This window comes from Lacerta agilis, chromosome 4 (assembly GCF_009819535.1).
Source record: "Lacerta agilis isolate rLacAgi1 chromosome 4, rLacAgi1.pri, whole genome shotgun sequence".
In the NCBI taxonomy this organism is placed as follows: Eukaryota; Metazoa; Chordata; class Lepidosauria; order Squamata; family Lacertidae; genus Lacerta; species Lacerta agilis.
In genome coordinates, this window is record NC_046315.1 from 4,673,172 (window position 1) to 4,694,459 (window position 21,288).

Below are 21,288 nucleotides of genomic sequence, written 5' to 3' on the forward strand. Positions count from 1 at the left end.
TAAGCCCCACACCTTGGAGACAAGGAACTCCCTTGTCCCTCCTTTGCCCAAGACTCACATACCAGGTTTTCTTGCTGGGAGTCCCTACTTGGCAGGCCTTTCCCACCTGGCCTGGGAGGGCAGCGCCCAGACTAACTCAAGCTACAACAAGCGGAGGGGGCTGAACAGACTCTGGGGTTGGGGTCTTGTTGAGGGGTGTTTGCTAGCAGGGGTTCCTCCTGTTTCCTTTGCCCTCCATGGTCTCCCTGCCTGAGCTGACAGAGCTGGTCTCGCAGATGGAGTTGAGGACTCCCCGACTGCTGGTGCTGGCCGACATGCCGAGGCAACTGGCTCTGGGTTGGCTCAGGACCAAGGGGAGGGATAACGGGAACTGTAGTCCAGGAGCTGCTGGAGACCCAAGTTTGGGAAACCCTGCTTTAAAGCAACTTTTGTGTTTCGCCCGCAAAGATAGGACCTGTCCAGGTATGTATTTTCTTGTATTTTGTTTTCCTCATGACCTTTGCGCATTTATATTTTTTTATTTTGTAAGAGCGGAAGAATAAAATGATGCGTTTGAAAAAAATACATCCAAAAACTGGGGGGTGGTCTCCTCAAATATTTTATGGGGAGGCAAAAACCCCTAGGCCTTTAAGAGTTGGCACCTATTCCCTACACCGACAGGTCTCAGGATGGTTACAATATAAAAACAAAACAAAACACAAAAGACCAGATTTTAAAATGGCATTAGATGTCAATCAGCCAAAGGCCTGGTTAATAAGGTGCGGATTTGCCTGGCTCCTAAAGCTGTATGATGATTTTTCCAACCTTTGTATGGATTATTTTATGGGAGGTGAGTTTGGAACTATCAGTGAAGCTCTTTCCACATTCCACACACTGATATGGTTTCTCCCCTGTATGAATTCTTTGATGGGAGGTGAGAGAGGAGCTCTGACTGAAGCTCTTTCCACATTCCACGCACTGATAGGGTTTTTCCCCTGTATGAATTCTTTGATGGGAAGTGAGATTGTGGCTGTGACTGAAGCTCTTTCCACATTCCACACACTGATATGGTTTCTTCCCTGTATGAATTCTTTGATGGGAAGTGAGAGAGGAGCTATCAGTGAAGCTCTTTCCACATTCCACACACTGATAGGGTTTCTCCCCTGTATGAATTCTTTGATGGTAAGTAAGACTGTGGCTCTGACTGAAGCTCTTTCCACATTCCACACACTGATATGGCTTCTCCCCTGTATGAATTATTTGATGGGAAGCGAGACTGTGGCTGTGACTGAAGCTCTTTCCACATTCCACACAGTGATAGGGTTTCTCCCCTGTATGAATTCTTTGGTGGGAAGTGAGATGGTGACTCTGACTGAAGCTCTTTCCACATTCCACACACTGATACGGTTTCTCCCCTGTATGAATTCTTTGATGGGAAGTGAGATCGAAGCTCTTCCTGAATGTTTTTCCACATTGCACACACAGATATGGTTTCTCCCCTGTATGAATTCTCTGATGGGAAGTGAGATCGGTGCTCCAACTGAAGCTTTTTCCACATTCCACACACTGATAGGGTTTCTCCCCTGTATGAATTCTCTGATGGGAAGTGAGACCGGAGTTCGTACTGAAGCTTTTTCCACATTCCACACACTGATAGGGTTTCTCCCCTGTATGAATTCGTTGATGGGAAGTGAGAGAGGAGCTCTGACTGAAGCTCTTTCCACATTCCACACACTGATATTGTTTCTCCCCTGTATGAATTCTTTGATGGGAAGTGAGATGGGAGCTCTGACTGAAGCTCTTTCCACATTCCACACACTGATATGGTTTCTCCCCTGTATGAATTCTTTGATGGGAAGTAAGATGGGAGCTCTGACTGCAGCTTTCTCCATACTCCAAATTTTTAAGTGGCTTCTCCTTTCTAAAGATTTTGTCGTGGTCACCTTTGTTCTTGATTTCCGATTCATCGCAATCTGCAATGGAGACAAAAAGGGATTAGAACTTCAGGAACAAATGGAGAAGAGCTGAAGGGAATTGGGTGTGTGTTCATTACCTGTTTTGTTTGTCATTAGCCAACATATTTATTATTAGATTCTGATGAGTTGGTGAATGTTGCTTTGTTTGATATACAGTAGTGGTCAAAATTGTGGAAGCCTTTTGGGAAAAAGTGTATTTCAGAGGTTTGATGGCCCATAACACCACTTCCTTTGGAGTAATATCATAAAATTATATATCAATGGAAGGATAATTTAATCAAGAATGCAATTCAACAAATTTTTCCAATTACCCATATTCTATCAAATGTTGTAGCCAAATAACCAGAAAAAGGAAGCACAACTTGCTTAGGTTGACTTTTGTCAGTGTTATGTGATTGCTATCAATGCTATCAAGTTGGTTGGTTTTTTGTGTTCTTTCATTTAGTGAGGTTGTGAAACATAATAAAATTATAGAAATAGCACGAAGCGTTGACTGGTCACCCAGAAAGCGATGTAAAATTGTACTATTAAGTGAACAAGGCTCCAAATGACAAGGGGGGTGCCCTGTCCCTGAAAATGGCCCTCCACACCAGCTGAGACCCAGGACCAACCGGCTAATCGCCAAAGGGTACAAAATACCCCAAACAAACACCTACATGACTACATATAGGAACCCTTTTACAACCTACCCCCCATTCTTTAACCCAAATCTAACTCCAACCCCACTAGCCCCCTCCCCACCACACCCTAGGTCAGCGCAACTCCATTGGTTCATTAAACAACACGAAATGAGAGTCACAAGACAACCAGGACAGGTTGGCAAGGAAGCGTCCCACACAATAGGGAAGCCAGATGGCTAACTTAAAAGCAATTACATGAAACGTGAGGGGGTTGGGAAACCCCATCAAAAGAAAACGCATCACATACATAAATAACATGAAACCACACATCACCTTCCTACAAGAAATACATAACCCACCCAAAGGGAGCAAACTCCTGAGCGATCCCCGCTTTAGGACTTCCTGTGGAGCACCATTCCGAGCAGTCGGGAGCTCTCTCAGCTCCGAGGGGGCTCTGGTGTTTTCGGGCAAGGAGTGACCACAACCGCGCTGTGGGCTCCGTAAAAACCTCCAGAGGAGCGTCCTGAGTACTTGGGATCTAGCAGGTGCCAGACGTGCTGTCCTTGCTCTTGAGTAGACCTAGTAAGGGCTGCTTAAGCAAGCGGGGCTCCGGCACAGCACTGAAGATCTAACACTCTCCCAGATACACAAAGCAGTGGCAACTGTCAGCTAATGAAAGCTTTGCATTTCCCTAATTTGGATTCAAAAGAAGGACTCTGTAAGTACTGAGCACAATTGACTTGCAAATTCTATTGAAATTCGGCTTACGGAGAGAGATCAAAAGAGGAAGTCCGTCTCTCTCTGACAGCGGCAAGATCAAAGTAACAATTAAAAGCTATAGCCGCGAAAGACGTCTTTTAAGTGGATTGCTGATTTTGTATACCGTAGTAAACCCTGCTTGGGGGTAAGACTGAGTATTTGATTTATTTCTTTTGTGGATTACAATTTAAAAGAAGATACCGCTAACCCTCTGGGTTAAGGAGTTCGGGTCAGGCGGTGAATGGTGGCCATTAGGCTGGATTGAAATGCGTATGAGGAAATTTACTGAGACCCAGCTATTTCCTGTTTACCAAACCTCATGGTGTCCTTGAAGCCGAGATAGACTCAACAATGACAGCTTTTCAGCAGAGGTTCCTAACAGAGTGTGAATTGCTTCAACAGAGGGTTATTGACAAGTTTGACTGGATTGGAACTGTTTTTGCTAACTGCTTTACGAATTTATTGGATGGAAAGGCTATAGAACTGGAGGAAACTCCTGAAGAAGAGGTGGTTTATAAAGATTTACAATCAGAAAAACAAGATGGGCTCATCAAGGGTGAGAGACGGAGCCAAGGACTGGACAGAATAGAGAGCTCTTGGTGTGAGAGGCCAAGAGTTCAAGGTTTGCAACAAAGGAAAATGAAATATGTAACAGAGAATGAAGAAGAGATACTTTATGGCTATGTTGAAGCAGTTATCCACCAACACAACCTGGAAAAGAAGAAGATTCAACTAAGAATGTCAAGCTTAAAATTGGGCATGTGTGAAACAACAAAAGAAGACCAAGAAGCTGGAAAGAGTGGGCTTTGGGGGGGAAACCGGGGGGGGAGGTGGAAGGAAAAGGGAAGGCTTGAGATGATTAGGAAAGGTATGGGGTGAAGGAAGATTATTTAAAGGGGATACAAGAATGGCTGACCACGAAACTCCGAAACCAGAAGGGAAAAACGGTGTATGAGAACTGGAAGAAACATTTAATTAATTGATAGGATATGATTGTTAGACATTTGAAATTGAAATCAGAGGATATTATAGGCGATAGTAATAAATGTTAGGTGAAAGTAGGATGTAAGAATTTAGAATGGTGTAATGTGTATTTTGTTAAGAATAAGTTTATGGATATATGATGATAGATAAGGATTAAGAATATTGGAGAAAGAGGAATTTAAATAAGTTATAAAGTTACAATAGTATATTTGAAATGAACGCAGAAGAGAGGACGTGAGGAAGTCCCTAAGTAAGATTGCAAATAAGATATGATTAGGTAAATAAATGTTTTTTCTTTTTGTTAGGTTTGTCTTTGTATTTTAGTTTTGTAGTTTATTGTAGTAGTGTTTTGTTTTATATTTTGTATTGTATTTTGTATGTTTATTTTTTTGTATTTTATTAAAAAAGGGGGGAAGGATCCCCGCTTTAGCAACAATGGGTGGCAAACGGCTCAGGAAAAGCCCATAGGGTAGCCATGATACTTAGTAGAGACCTGAAGTTCAAAGCCACAACAGTCCTAAAGGATAAAAAAGGCAGATTCATTTTCGTTAAAGGGGAACTAGATGGCCAAACTAAATTGACAATCGGCTCTATATATGCCCCAAACTTGAAACAACAAGAATTCTTCCAGAAGACACTAAACAAGTTCCTCTCCTTCTCTGAAGGGGAAGCAATCCTAGGAGGTGACCTCAACCTAAATATGAAAGGCATATCCCTGAAAAACACTCACCCCACAACCTCATGGGCAACCTCCCTAAAAAAAAAAAACCAACAACTAGGGACTCCTACAAGCTACTAAAGATGTTAAAAAACAGGGGTCTTTACAACATCTGGGGTGAGCAAAACCCAGGAGACACCAGCCACACATTCCAGTCCGGACGCCATGGTACAGTATCCAGACTGGACAGCATTCTGCTCACTCAGGATCTGATCCCTTTAGTGGAATCAACAAACATAGGCAACATCAAAATCACAGATCATGCCCCAGTAGAAGTCACTGTTAAAATAGGAGAAGAAACACAAACCACCCCCATCATTGTCCTTCAGCCCCACCCTAACTACAAACAAACAAATTAAAGAGAGTCTCACAAAAACCCTCCAAAACTACTTCAAGGAAAACTGTGAGGATCTGAAAGGGTTACACACAGATCTAGCTACGCCGTCACACAGGAACTGACGTTATGTTATGCTTTGTAATATGAGACTACTGTAATTCTTAGACCGAGTGTGAAGTCTGTGTGAGAAGGTTGGTTTCGTTTTTGCTTGTACCGGAGAGGAGCCATGAACGCCTCATCTCCGGGCATTTGATTTATGCTACGCTGTAATAAATCTGCTTTGCTGACAGTGGAGGAGTCAGTGTACGTTTGTTAAAGACTGCTGATTTAACAAAGACGATATTGCAGGGGGTTTCGCTTCAAGAACGCTGTGCATTTAAACTCTGCTATGAAAGTGAAAGTATTTTGGAACTGCGTGATCGGGAAGCCTGCCGGACCCATTTTGGTGATTTGTGGCTTCTGAACGCGGGGGTTTTATTGCTCCTGACCCCTCGCAACACAAAAAAAACAATGTAGACAATATAACAAACCCCCTTCTTATGGGATGCAATGAAAGCGGTTACCAGAGGAGCTTGCATAAGAGAGAAAGCACTCCTTAAAAAACAAACCTCCTCAAAAATTAACAATATAGAACAAGACATCACTGCCCTCTCATGACGCTCCAAACAAACAGGATCTAAACTGAGGTACCACTGTATTACTATCATCATCATCATCATCACTGCTACTACTACCTGAGATTCAATAAGCCTGGCTCTTCTCTGGGATGGATTTTGTTTGGCCCAGTCATGGCATCCCCTCCATCTCCAATGTCAGTCGTCTTTTTTGGTGAACCCAAGACTGACAGGAGAAAAAACAAAAACAGAAAACCTGAAGCTACTTATCATTCCTAACAATTCTGAAGCTGACATTAAAGATGACCAGGGCAGTTCAGACCACCCCAATCGTGGTAGAAAAAGGAACAAAGAGAAAACTGTAATTTACTGTTTATTGTGGGGGGTGTTAGGTTCCCAGGTGTTATAGGGGGCACTGTTGAGCTCTGTGAAAATATATGAGGTTGGTCACATATAGGAATTTTTTGAATTTCCAGGCAGATATGATGATCCCACAGGGAGCCTTACCAAGAGAGGCCACGATCCCACAATTCTCCTCCATGACGTCCTTATGCAGAGCTCTCTGGTCAGGATCCAGCAACGCCCACTCCTCGTCCGTGAAACGAACAGCAACATCTTCAAAGCACACTGGACCCTGAAAGAAAAAGGGAAATGTCCTCCTCTGAGACAGCAGAAATATGATCTGCTACACAATGCTCTCTTGTTTCCTTCCTGTAAATCGCGGTGTTGTTTCAATAGGATTGCTTTGCTGCACATTGAGCTGTTCTGGGGAGTTCCCTCCCGATGCCCTAGAGTCAAAATCAAGGGGTTCGTGGGGAGAGGGGGAGGAATGGGGAGCAGGCCACAATTTGTAAAAGATGGGGCTGGTAAGGTGAATCCGGGCCACTATTTGTTCTCATTTGTCCACTGCTTAGAAAATAATTTTAGCATTCAGAAATCAATCTAGAAATAAGATAAGCCTATTTTGGATGGCCATCTGTCTTGGATGATCTAGCAGATTCCTGCAATGCACGGGGTCTCCTGGCTCTGAGAGACAAGCAGGGAGGGTGGCTTCTGGCAAAAGGAGAGGGAGCCACCGGTGGCTCCTCCTTATCCTGACTCACCTCAGCCTCTCGACCTCCTTCCTCTTCTGCCTCTAATTCTGCACTGCATTCTGCCACAGAGTCTCCCAGCTTACTAAAGCCCTGTTACACCTTCAGCTTCTGACACCTCCTCTTCCCAGGCTTCTCCCTCTTCCCCCTCTCACCGCCCATCCTTCTTCCATCTCCACTTCTTGGGCTCTGAGCCATCTTCCCTTCCTGGTTTCCCAGCTGCTTCCTCCCACCATTCCTCTGTGCCCAACCAGTCCATGACATTGCTCTAGCCCTCGGCCTTTGTCCCCACAAGGCAGCTTCCCCTGACCTGATCTGGTTCCACAGTCGCAGCTTCCCTTCTGCCCCCTTGAAAAGACAGATCAGGAGGTCTTGCCGGCATCATTCTGTCACCTGCAAGAGAGAAAAGGTAAGCAGGATGCCAGGAGTGCCTGCTTCTCTCACTGGTGAAACAGGGTATCTCTAGCTACTGATGGGCCTTTGAGAAAGCCTTACCTGCTGAGAGCATTTGGAAGTTTGTGCCCATTTCATGTTTGTTATGCAGAAATACACCTCCACTCCTTTGGACCCTTGTTCCCAACTGTCTCCCCCCAAAATAAGATGAAAAGAACCCTCAGATGACTTGGAAAACCAACAGAATGAGACCAAACGGAGAAAAACCACCTTCCTCCTTACCCAGTGGCCTCTCTCTGGTGTGCAACAGAGGCCTCTCTGCCTCACAGGAATCCAGGTCCATTTCTGTAAAATGATCCTGGTGAGAAATATTAGGAAGAGAATGAGAAAGACTTGAAGGGTGTGAGATCTCATTCTATGGATGCTTTCCCAGAAAACAGATGGGCCATCAGCAGACCATTATGGGATGTTCTCTGTCCTCTTTGGAGCCCCTTGGTAGTATCCAGAGGACAGTTTCTCTCACCTGCTTTCTCTCCTCTGCCTGACTCAGGAGGAAACCTTCGGACAGGGCCACCGCCTGGGAACTGGTCTCCGCTCCACATTCCCTCACCCAGCTCTCCATCTCCGGGGGAAGGACAGCCAGGAACTGCTCCAAGATCACCAGGTCCAGCATCTCAGCTTTTGTGTGCCTTTCCGGCTTCAGCCACTGGTGGCAAAATTGGTAGAGTCGGCTGCAAACCTCTCGGGGTCCATTGGCCTCCTGGCAGCAGAACTGCCTCAACTGCCAGCTCTGCCCCTCTGAGCAGAGGGTGTCCTCCTCACCCACGATCCTCTGCACTGAGTTTTCCCAGAATCCCCCACTGCTCCCAGTTTGGGTGGCATGGCTTCTTCCTGCTCCAGGGCCAGCTGAGTCGTGCTCATCCATCTGTGCTCTCAGGAAGCCTCTGAGAGATCGGAAGGAACCCTTTGGTCTTCTGCCAAGTTCTGTACGTCTGACTGAGAAGCTCTAGCAAATCCTACAAAGCAAATACATTGTTCTGTTAAATAATTTGTAGGACGCGGGGAGGGAATGGTTCCCTGAGCAAGCATGGGTGAGTCTTGGAGGGAACCAGGGCTGGACTGCACCACATCCCAGACCATGAGCTATCTTTTTGAAAAGAAAGAGGAGGAAGAGGAGAAGAAATAATTCTCTAGCCTTCTAGCAATGCAAAATGTTGAGGCAACTGAAGGCATTTCTGTGAGATTAATCAACCTGGTTTCTGCTGCCTTCCAGTCAATGCATGACGTCAGAACCGATTTGTATCTTGTGGGAAATGGATGCTTGGCTCTAGTGGGGGTCTTCACCCGGGGGTCCTCAGGAGTGGCTCCCTACTCCCACCCCCCACTCCCCTGCTTCTGTCTCCTTTTCTTGCACTTGGACTCTCTGCCGCTCTCAAGACAGACTTCGGGGGGAGGGTCCCTTTTTCTTTGCTCTGAGGGCCAGGTATGCATCTGGCCAACCCCCTGAGGGCCAAGTGGGTGAGGCCAAGGGAGGGCGGGTAATTTATTATTCTTATTCTTATTCTTATTATTCTGTTAGATAGCTTAACACACACACAGCCATTGATGCCAAGGTCCCTGGAGGCTCAGTCAGTAGCAACGCCCATTTCCGGCTGGTTTTCCAGCAACAATCCCTTTGGGACAGAGAGGATGTGGTCCTGGGATTCCCTGCTCTGGGTGCGAGGGGATTGCTGCAGTGGCCTCCGTGTGGAGCTGCCCTTGGAGACTCTGGGAAACTGGTCCGCATGCAGCAGCAGCCAGACTACGGGCTGGGATCCCTCTCTTTATTCCTGGCCTTTCTCTCCCCCCCTTTCCTTCCTTCCTCCACGTGAAGAAGAAGAGTTTGGATTTGATATCCCGCTTTTCACTACCCGAAGGAGTCTCAAAGCGGCTCACATTCTCCTTTCCCTTCCTCCCCCACAACAAACCCTCTGTGAGGTGTGTGGGGCTGAGAGACTTCAGAGAAGTGTGACTAGCCCAAGGTCACCCAGCAACTGCATGTAGAGGAGCGGAGACGCCAGATAGCGAGTCTACCGCTCTTAACCACTACATCCCACACGTGGGGATTTTTCGGGGGAGGGGCTACTCCACCTCCTCCTCCAGCTTTGGAAAAACATTTACACATGTTTCCTTTGTTCTGCAATAATGCTGAGCTACGTCACACAGAGTTAAAGTTCTAGGGACTCCTTTGTTTAAAGAAAGAGGAGCCATTTGGGACCCTCTGATCTCCCGGAAGGAGAGCGTTGCAGACCTCGCCCCTCCCTGGCAGGACCCTCTCCTCCCCCTGCACGAGCAGATCAGGCCCCCCAGGCTGGCACCCTCCCCTGCTGCAGCCCTGGGACCCCCACCGCCTCCCCACTGCACCCTCTGGGGGGGGGGGGGAGAGAGGAGACTCACCAGATCCCAGGAGGGGACAGCGATGCAGCCCTTGCAGGAGATGACTGGGGAGGGAGGGGCCTGGGCTCTGGAGGACCTGGCCCACCCCCTCTTGCTTCCTGTCCTCTCTAGGAAGGCAGCTCCGTTCCCTTAACCCTTGCAAAGCCCACTGACTCAGCTCAGCTCTCTCTCGCTTGGCAGAACCTCAGATTTTTATTATATTTTATGAATTTAGGGGGGCCACGCCAATGCCCAGATATCCTTTTGGGGGTGAGGCTCTTGGCTGGACTCTGAGCATCTTCCTCTGTTGGCCAGAAACCGGAGGAACAGCTTGCAGGGAAAAGGGCTTTGCAGGAGGCAAGGAACCTCCTCCTCTAATTCCGGAGTGGAGAGATAGGAGGGGATCCGAGGGTCATCTAGTCCAACCCCCAGCAAGGCAGGAATCTCAGCTGAAGCATCCCTGGCAGATGGCCGTCTAATCTCTGCTCAGAAACCTCCAAGGAAGGAGAGCCCACCCCCTCCCAAGGGAGACCTTTCCCCTGCCAAACTTCTCTTAGATGTCCCTCAAGGCAGCGGGTCCTGAGTTCTAGCACTGCTGAAACAATTGCACTGGCTACCAAGGAGGAACCAAGCGAAGTTCAAAATAAATAAATGCTATTCCCATCACAAATGAGTACTATTTTCTTATGCACGCTTTCTATTCTAATATACAAAAGTATGCCATTTCCCTTTCAAAAATGCTTATTTGCTAGTTTAATTGACTGAACATGGATGGTTGTTGTTATTATGTTTAGGGAAGGTTTGAATATTTGATGGACTATTGTATTTTTAATGTTATGCTGGAAACTGCCCAGAGTGGCTGAGGAAACCCCGCCAGATGGGTGGGGTATAAATAAATTATTATTATTATTATTATTATTATTATTATTATTATTATTATTATTATTATTATCTATATATATAAAATGCAAGTGTCTCTGCGTCCATCCGTGTGTCTCTGGGTTTGCGCAACTGAGCATGTGCCCCAGGGACACAGGGATTGGATGGAGAGAGATCGGGCCACGAGCAGTGTCGGCAATTTAAGCGGGGCGGTTGAATCGGAACGTTGGGGCTGCAGAGGACGAGGGGAGGCTGAGGAGGGAGGCCACGCTGCTGCTGTCGCCGCTGAAAGCCGCGTCTCGAAGGCTAGCGGCCCAGGAACAGCACAGAGCAGCCCGTCCGTGGAGCACCGACGTGGAAGAGCAGGAGACGCCGCTGCCGCGCTCCTGGAGCCTGAAGTACAACTTCATTTACTTTTGCCTCTCACGGAACAACTCACTACAAAGGTGAGAGGAATGTTAGGAGGCCGAGGCCGCCGCAATCCCCAGCCCCCCCCTCTGCCTCCTCCTCCGAAAGGCAGGCTGAAAAGCCTGGAAAAAAGAAGCTGAAAAGCCGGGGCCGGTGGGGGGAGCGATCTTCTGTTGCTAGGGCCACGGAGTTGGTTAGCAACGGCGAGGACAGGCTGCAGGGCGCGCGCCCAGTCGTTAGGTAGCCCGGGGTTTTTTTTATAAAAAATTAAAAACAAACGGAGCAACAAAACGCTGTCTTGGGGGGGGGGTTTGGCAGAGGACACGCTCACCACTCCGAGCTGCTTCCCTCACGTGCCTCCTTGGCCAATAGCCGAGTGAGTATGGAACTCGGCCTCGGCAGCAATCCACAGCCCCCTCCCCTCTTTCTCTTCGTCTAACAGGCAGACTGCTAAAACTCTTAAGGAAGCAGCATAGAGACAGCAGCCTCTTTCCGTTCTCCCCACCCTGAAAAGCCTGGGGGGGGGGAACTGGCACAAGGGGTTGTGGGGGCTGTAGTTCTCGAATTGAAAGGCATATGGGGAGCCCCTTTTTGCACTCAAAGGTGGTTGGGTGGGTCGCTGCGCCCTCAAGGGAGGCATATTGCTCAGCTGGTAATTAAATACAAAATTTCATAGCGCTGCAGTCTGCTCCTATGCAGGCTTCCCAAAATCCCATGTATGCTTACCTGCAGTTAAGTCCCATTGTTTACTCCTGAGTAAGCATGCATGTTTACCACATATGTTCTAGCGCCCATTATTTTAATGGGCTTAAACCACTAGTTATTATTATTATTTATTAAATAGATCAGATGAGTGTTCTCCTTTCAAAAGAGGCAACTGGAATCTCCACATTTGCTAATAGCATAACGTTGAAAGGCTAGTGAAATATGGGGAGCCCAGAGCATCTGCTTGGCATGCAGAATGTCCCAGGGTCAACCCCTGACATCTCCTGCAAGGGCTGGATGAAACCCCTGTCTGAAACTCTGGGGAGCTGCTGCCAGTCAGTGTAGACCAGGGGTCCTCAAACTATGTCCCATGGGCCGAATCCAGCCTGCCAGGGTCGTGAATCTGGCTTCCATGGCCATCTCAGAACCCGCCAAGTGACCGAGGCTGAAAGCATCTCACCGCCCGCTCAGTCAATCCCTTCTCTGCGCTGAAGTAAATGCCACAGGCATGGTGGCAGCTCTACCAATGAAAGGCCAGGGGGTTTCGCCTAGAGACGGGGAAGTGTTTGTCTTTTGGCTTGAAGAGCAAAGTTGAGGTTGGCGGAGGAAGGCAAACTTGGGTCGATTTCGTGGGAGAAGGAAGTACAGTGGTACCGTACCTTGGGTTACATACGCTTCAGGTTACAGACGCTTCAGGTTACATACTCCGCTAACCCAGAAATAATGCTTCAGGTTAAGAACTTTGCTTCAGGATAAGAACAGAAATTGTGCTCTGCCGGCAGCAGGATGCCCCATTAGCTAAAGTGGCGCTTCAGGTTAAGAACAGTTTCAGGTTAAGAATGGACCTCCGGAACGAATTAAGTATGTAACCAGAGGTACCACTGTATAGTCCTATTTCTCTGAGTGGTGCAGCAGTCTTTCCACTCATTTGATAAACCTGTTGACAACTGTTAAAGACTGCAATTGGTCTTACAGGAAAAAGCTAATCCCGGCCTCCTTCAACCAGAATGTGCCTCCCCAGGCTAACGAGATGGGCAATATCAGGTTCCACTACAACATTTTAAAATTGAAATATGAAAACAGATCCCACCTTTCAGAGCATTTAAATCAGGAGTGGAAAGAACCTTTGTACATAGAGTACTTAGGCTTAGGGCTGGGGTTGGGGGTCAGAGTTAGGCTTGGATGGGCATTTTAGATAGTTAGCTGGTTTAGAGGGGAGGGTGGGAATTTTTCCTAGAAGAAATGGGCAGGCTGTAAGTAGGATTCCTTCCCTCAGTGGCGGACGAAGGCTCCGCGCTACCCGGGGCGGCGAAAGAAAACGCCTGCCCGCTGATCGCGCACGGCAGCCCCACGAGCCGCCTTTTCGCTCTGCAGCTCAAAAGGGGGCTGTGGAAGCGGCGGTCCAACGACGGAGTGTGCCTGCGCGAAATGTCGCGCAGGCGCACTCCATCGTCAGGACATACGCTGCTGCTCCTGGGGTGACGGATGGAGCGGCGGCGCATGGGAGTGGCGGGAGGGGCTGCCGCTTGTCACCCCCATGAGCCGCTGTTCACTCCATTGCCCCGGGAGCAGCAGCACCACACACACCGTGCGCCGCTGCTCCCGGGGCGACGAAGCGAGCGGCGGCGCATGGGGGGTGACAAGCGGCGGCCCCTCCCACCACTCCCCACGACCGTCGGTCACCCAGGGCATACCGCCCCTAACGCCCCCACCTAGCGACGCCCCTGCCTTCCCTTTCTCTTGGTCCCCTGGGGGGGGTTGTGTCCTGGGGTCTCTGGCACAGCCTTGGCTCTCTGGAAATCAACCCGGCCAGTCTTCTCCAGAGAACTCAACTCCTCCACACTCTTCCCCTGCTTCCCCTTTCTCTCCCCTCTCATTATTTACATTTATTTTGCATCTCTCCAGCTGCCCATCTCTCCCTGCCAACAATTGTTATCCTCACCACAGCCCTGTGAAGTAGGCTAGGCTGGCCCACGGTCCACCAGGGAGCTTCATGACTGAGTGGGGATTCGAACCCTGCTCTCCCCGGTCCTCCTAGTCCAGCCCTCCAACCACTACACCTCTGCCTGGCTCCATTTTCCATCTCTCCAGCTGCCCAACCCCATCAGCCTTCTCTGGCTCCAAGGAAGACTCCACCACCTTCCTCATGTTCTGCTCCTCTTCTGGGACCCCTTGAGGCTTGGAGGACCCTCCTAGGGGTCTCCTCCCTCTCCAGGAAGTGCAGGGCTGTCCAAAGAAGGTGATGCAGAGCAGCCCTTGAAAAGCTGGCAATGCTTCTCTTTCCTTTGGGCTGGAGCATTGGATATAGCAAGGGATATGGCATAGCCAGAGAAGGAGCTTCTGCCCACAGCCACGGCCAAGCAGATGTCTCCCGGAAGCCCACAAGCGACAGCCCACTCCTGTTGTCACTGCCAAATCTTGTGGCTGCCAATTTCACCAACCAATTAAACATTATGAGAATAAGTCCCCATCCATGTTAATGAATGACCCAAAGCTCTCCCCTCTCCCTGTTTATTTTATTTGTTTCATTAAATTTATACACTGCTTGACTGCTTGAATGAGGGAGCCAGGCTCTCTGGGTCCTGGCATGGCCGTAGCTCTTGAACCCAGAGCACTTGGGGCCTCCTTTCTCTCTCTGCCAGTCCTTCATGCTCCGGGATGCCTCTTTCAGGCTCTGATGATGCCCCTTCAGGTCACTGAACTGCAGAGAGGTGGAAGGAATTGGTCACAATGGGCCAGCAAGGATCGATTAGGCTCCACATACACATTTCTGTTCTGCTGATTTGGCGTGGTTCCCTGTGTTCTCCAGATGCCCCTCCTCACACACAAACATCCCCCAAGAATTGGGGCTGCAGGCTTCTGAGTCACTCTTTCAACTCATCTCTTCAGGTGCTTTCTGGGGCACAGAGCCTGTTTGTGTGGGCACACCCCCTTGGGCTGGGGGACTCAGGACCGTAGTAGCAGAGTACAGCAGAAGCACACTGTGTTGGAATGTGACATCAAGCTTTATTTACAGCAGAAAATACCGTATTTTTCGCTCCATAAGATGCACTTTTTTCCTCCTAAAAAGTATGGGGAAATATCTGTGCGTCTTATGGAGCGAATGCTGGTCTCTGCGCGCTCCATTAATCCAAGCCTTACTGAAATCAAGATGCACTATTTCCACAGCAGTCTCTGCACGCTCCATTAACCGCTAACAAGGTCTTGACAGCTAACAATGAACTGAAGTCTATCGAAACCTCGTTAGCCAATGATCTATTCAAATTTGATACACTGTAGCAGCGTCCACTTAATCCGCTTCCAAAATTGAACTGTGCAGTGGAAAGGCCTAAAAAATTAACAGAAATTCATTGCCTTCACTGATCCCTTCCGTTCCACCGCCATTTTACTTCTTTGGCCAAGGGCTTCAGAACTACTCAGTACCCACCATGATCCCTCAAGTGGGAGATCATGTACGCACAGGAAGGGACACCAAGGGGTAATCGCTGGTTAAATGCTTCCCTCCGGAGTCCATCTAGGTGACACGATTCAAACAAGGTTTCTCTGTTTTATTCTGCTGTACAGTCAAGATGTTTATCTTACATTTGCATTTCATTTCCTCTATGTTAATCCTGTGTAACCCTCCCCTTTTCTGATGCTTCACTGATGTAACAGTGGTGTAGTGATGATGCTTAGCGAACTGTGTTCTGGGAGAATAAGGGAAGTTTAAAAAGTTCTTGTCACCCCATCCTCGGGGTTCAATCTTTGCTTGAACCTGTTGCAAAATAAATGTCGTTCATCACCTATGCTCCGGTTGGTGGCTGGTCTCCTTCCTTTCTTCCGCAAGAACCCGCGGGCACTGCCCAATGAGACAGGTGGTTGAGTAGTCTCGCACCTAATTTTCCGTAACAATCCAAAAAAAGAAAAGGAGAAAATGAGAGATTTCTCTGGCTTGACTTGTTTTTGAGAAAGCCATGCTTTCATCCTGTATGTTTATATTGTAGAATTTTCAGATGAAGGGCAAATAAATTTTAAAAATGATAATAAATGAGGTTATTGACAAGCCGGAACAGCTCCCCTTGCCCCGGAGAACACTTCTAGCATTTCATCTCCTCTATCTGTGACATTGTTCAGCAGTTGGAAAAGTTACCTCTTCACACCGCATGTCCATTTGGTATGGCCCTTTCCAGGTTTCTCTTTCATTTGTTCTCCTATGTGTGTTGCCAGTAGAAGCCACAATTCTGTAGGTACTTCAGGTGGCGCAGAACGCACCTAGAAGCTCCCTAGAGGTTGAAGTGCCGATCAAACTTCAGTTTTGCAATCTATAAATTCCAATTAGCAGTACTGGGGGTGGTTCAGATTCTGGGGCAGTGCTTTTGGCCAGCAGAGGGTGTCACAGGGACAGCCAACTTCCCCTTTAAAGCAAACTTGGGTCTCCAGCTGTTTTTGGACTACAACTCCCATCATTCCTAGCTAGCAGGATGAATGGGGAGGGATGATGGGAAATGTAGTACAAGAGCTTCTGGGGACCCAAGTTTGGGAAACCCTGCTTTAAAGCAACTTTTGTGTTTGGCCTGCAAAGATGGGACCTGTCCACGTTTGCATTTTGATGTATTTTATTTTCCTCATGACCTTTGTGCGTTTATTTTTTAAAAAAAATTTTAAGAGGGCATATTGAAAGAGAAATTGTATGGCAAATTTGTGGAAGAATAAAAGGTTGTGTTTGGGATAAAAACACGAAAAACGGGGGGAGTGGCCTCCTCAAATAGGTTATGGGGGGGCAAGGCCCTAGGCCTTTAAGAGTTGGCGCCTATTTCGTACAACCACAGGTCTCAGGATGGTTACAACATAAAAACACAAAAAACATATTTTTAAAGGGCATTAGATGTCAATCAGCCAAAGCCCTGGTTAAAAAGGTGCAGTTTTGCCTGGCTCCTAAGGCTGTATAATGGTTTTTCCGACCTTTGTATGGATTTTTTGATGGTCAGTGAGGTGGGAGCTCCTTCTGAAGCTCTTTCCACATTCCACACACCGATAAGGTTTCTCCCCTGTATGAATTCTTTGATGGAAAGTGAGACTGTCTTTCCTACTGAAGCTTTTACCACATTCCACACACTGATAGGGTTTCTCCCCTGTATGAATTCGTTGATGGAAAGTGAGACTGTGGCCGCGACTGAAGCTCTTTCCACATTCCACACACTGAAAAGGTTTCTCCCCTGTATGAATTCTTTGATGGGTATTAAGAGAGTAGCTATCAGTGAAACTCTTTCCACATTCCTCACATTGATAGGGTTTCTCCCCTGTATGAATTCTTTGATGGGAAGTGAGAGAGGAGCTCTTACTAAAGTTCTTTCCACATTTCACACACTGATATGGTTTCTCTCCTGTATGAATTCTCTGATGCTTAGTGAGAGAGGAGCTATAAGTGAAACTCTTTCCACATTCCACACACTGATAGGGTCTCTCCCCTGTATGAATTCTTTGATGAGAAGTGAGAGAGGACCTCTCAGTGAAGCTGGTACCACATTCAAAGCAATGATAGGGTTTCTCCCCTGTATGAATTCTTTGATGGGAAGTGAAATTGGAGCTGTGACTGAAGCTCTTTCCACATTCCACACAATGATAGGGTTTCTCCCCTGTATGAATTCTTTGATGGGAAGTGAGATTGGAGCTCGTACTGAAGCTCTTTCCACATTCCACACACCAATATGGTTTCTCTCCTGTATGAATTCTTTGATGGAAATTGAGATTGGAGCTCGTACTGAAGCTCTTTCCACATTCCACACACTGATAGGGTTTCTCCCCTGTATGATATCTTTGATGGGAAGTGAGACTGTCCTTCGTACTAAAGCTCCCTTCACATTCCACACACTGATATGGTTTCTCCCCTGTATGAATTCTATGATGGGAAGTGAGATGGGAGCTCTGACTGAAGCTCTTTCCACATTCCACACACTGATATGGTTTCTCACCTGTATGAATTCTCTGATGGGAAGTGAGACTGGAGCTATCAGTGAAACTTTTTTCACATTGCACACAAACATAGGGTTTCTCCCCTGTATGAATTCTTTGATGGGAAGTGAGACTGTAGCTGTGACTGAAGCTCTTTCCACATTCCACACACTGATAGGGTTTCTCCCCTGTATGAATTCTCTGATGCTTAGTGAGAGAGGAGCTCATTCGGAAGCTCTTTCCACATTCAACACACTGATAGGGTTTCTCCCCTGTATGAATTCTCTGATGCTTAGTGAGAGAGGAGCTCATTCGGAAGCTCTTTCCACATTCAACACACTGATAGGGTTTCTCCCCTGTATGAATTCTCTGATGCTTAGTGAGAGAGGAGCTCATTCTGAAGCTCTTTCCACATTTCATACACTGATAGGGTTTCTCCCCTGTATGAATTCTCTGATGCTTAGTGAGAGAGGAGCTCATTCGGAAGCTCTTTCCACATTCAACACACTGATAGGGTTTCTCCCCTGTATGAATTCTCTGATGCTTAGTGAGATCGGAGCTCGTACTGAAGCTCTTTCCACATTCCACACACTGATATGGTTTCTCCCCTGTATGAATTCTTTGATGGGAAGTGAGAGTGGAGCTCGTACTGAAGCTCTTTCCACATTCCACACAGTGATAGGGTTTCTCCCCTGTATGAATTCTCTGATGGGAAGTGAGAGAGGAGTTCTTACTGAAGCTATTTCCACATTCCACGCACTGATAGGGTTTCTCCCCTGTGTGAATTCTTTGATGGGAAGTGAGACTGTCCTTCTTCCTGAAGCTCTTTCCACATTCCATGCACTGATAAGGTTTCTCCCCTGTATGAATTCTCTGATGGGAAGTGAGAGTGGAGCTCTTACTGAAGCTCTTTCCACATTCCACACACTGATATGGTTTCTCCCCTGTATGAATTCTTTGATGGGAAGTGAGAGAGGAGCTCTGACTAAAGCTCTTTCCACATTCTATGCACTGATAGAGTTTCTTTCCAATGAGATTTTGTTGATGGGAAGTAGAATGGGAGCTCTGACTGCAGCTTTCTCTACACTCCAAATTTTTACGTGGCTTCTCCTCTCTGGGGATTTTGTCATGGTCACCTTTGTTCTTGATTTCTGATTCATCACAGTCTGAAATGGAAACAAAAAGGAATTAGAGCCTCAGGAACAAATGGAGAAGAACTGAAGGGAGTTGGGTGTGTGTTCATTACCTGTGTTGTTTGTCATTAACCAACATGTTTATTATTAGATTCTGATGAGTTGGTGAATGTTGCTTTGTTGATATACAGTAGTCGTTAAAATTGTGGAAGACTTTTGGAAAAGGTTTCAGAGGTTTGATGGCTCATAACATCACTTCTTTTGGAGTAATATCACAAAATTAATGGAATCATTGGAAAGATAATTTAATCAAGAATGCAATTCAGTGAAGTTTGTTCAATTACCTGTATTCTTTCAAATTATAGCCAATTAACGAGAAATAGGAAGCACAACTTGATTAGGTTGACTTTTGTCAGTGTGTTATGTGATTGCTATCAGGTTGGTTGGTTGGTTTTTTGTGTTCTTTCATTTAGTGAGGTTGTAAAACATAATAAAATTATACAAATGGCACAAAGAGTTGACTGGTCACCCAGAAAGCGATGTAAAATAGTACTATTAAGTTAACAAGGCTACAGTTATGAAGAAATTAGATGAAAGATTGGGGGAAACTTAACCAAAGTTGGCCTTTCTGAAGAGGTATAAGAAGACTCATTCACTCCAAAATCACACTTGTAAAGTCAGGAAAAGGTGCAGAAAGGCAAGTGACGATTGAAGAATGGAGAGCATGTGCCTGCATGACAGAAGAAAATCATCTGGGTGTATACAAGATGACATGGCAAATGTAATGTGAAGTTGAGTGCAAGGACTGGTCTAAATGTTAGAATTTTAAGGGAAAAGCCATTGTTATTTCTCAAGCAGAGCATGAAAAGATTAAACCCATGTTAACTGGACAGCGGAACAATGGGACTGTGTTATTTGGAGCGATCAGACCCCAAATCTCCTTGCTTGGTAGTGATGGCATGAAATATGCGAGGAGAAGAATCGGAGAAGATTTACCGTATTCTTTGCTTCATAAGGCGCACCTGAACATAAGACGCACCTAGTTTTTAGAGGAGGAAATTAGGAAAGCCTCTTTTTTTTAGGATCAGCTCAACGTTGTGCAGCTTCTTTTGTAAAGAGGAAAAGCCCTGTTTTTATGGGATTCAACTCCCAGTTCTGCAGCTTCTTTAGGAAAGGAAAGGGAGCCATTTCTACAGTTTCCAGACAGATGATCTAATCAGTCAGTCTCATGTCACTGGGGAAATAAACAGCCACCTCTGCAGAACATTCAACACTGGAGGTCTGGGCAAGGGGGTGGGAGCCTTATCTCTCTCCCGACCCCTTGCTCACCAGCTGTTCAGCGGCTTCCTTTCAACACCTCCTTCTCTCTTTCTTAAAAAAAACCAAAAAAATACGATCTGCTTTTGGCCCCTAGGCAATTCGGCTTCAGAGACCACGCATTTGTTCCATAAGAGGCACAGACATTTCCCCTTACTTTTTAGGAGGGAAAAAGTGAGTCTTGGGGAGCAAAAAATATGGTAAATCCCTCTTGCATTACACCGACCGTGAAACACCCAGATAGTGTGATGATCTGGGGTTGTATGGCAGCAAAAGGTGTGGGAAGGATTTGTGTCATTAATGTAAACGCCCCAAAATCCATGAATGAAATACTTGAGCCCAATCTGAAGCGTTCTGCAGGTGATCTTTTCCCAGACACTGAAGCATCTATATATGTTTATAGAATTAATTAATTAATTTCTATTTCAACAGGATTTAGCTGCATTTTGCTGCTATGCGCAAAAGGTGCTTTCAAGACAATCCTATTCCACTGCTGGAATGGCCCCTGGGAATAGCCCAAACTTTAACCCAATTGGAAATCTATGGAGCCGACTAAAGAAACTTGTCAGTCAGAAGCAACCCAGCAATAAAGTCCAATTAACAGAGGCAAGAATTCAGTCTTGGTTTCACATTATTACAGCTGCAGAACTAAAAACTTGGTCCACTTCATGGGAAGGTGTTGTAAGGCCGTAATTAAAGCTAAAGGTTAAATGATATTTCCGTTGATATATAATTTTATGGTATTACTCGACACAAAAGTGGTGTTATGAGCCATCAAACCTCAGAAATATACTTTCCACAACGGGTTTCCACAATTTTGCCCACTAGTATGAGTTGTTCATTTTAATCTTCTTTTTATATGGAATCAGATTCTTATTATTTATGTTCCATGTTTATATATGTGTTGGAAGCCGCAGGGTATAAATAAAAAATATTATTATTACTACAGTGGTACCTCGATTTAAGAACAGTTCCGTTCTGGAAAAGATTAAGTTTGTAAACCGAGGTACCACTGTATTACTATCATCA

The 21,288-nt window shown here is 46.5% G+C and overlaps 1 protein-coding gene across 1 annotated transcript in view; it reads right to left on the reverse strand.

The window, feature by feature from the left end:
* Positions 1 to 718: 718 nt before the first annotated feature.
* LOC117045134 (zinc finger protein 850-like) overlaps positions 719 to 21,288 on the reverse strand; it is a 35,900-nt gene continuing 15,330 nt past the window's right edge. The window contains exons 3-4 of the mRNA XM_033145926.1: positions 16,820 to 18,832; positions 719 to 1,896 (exon numbers count right to left, since the gene is read on the reverse strand). Coding sequence (XP_033001817.1) covers positions 778 to 1,896; positions 16,820 to 18,832 — 3,132 coding nt within the window. The 3' untranslated portion in view covers positions 719 to 777. The remainder of the gene's footprint in view (positions 1,897 to 16,819; positions 18,833 to 21,288) is intronic.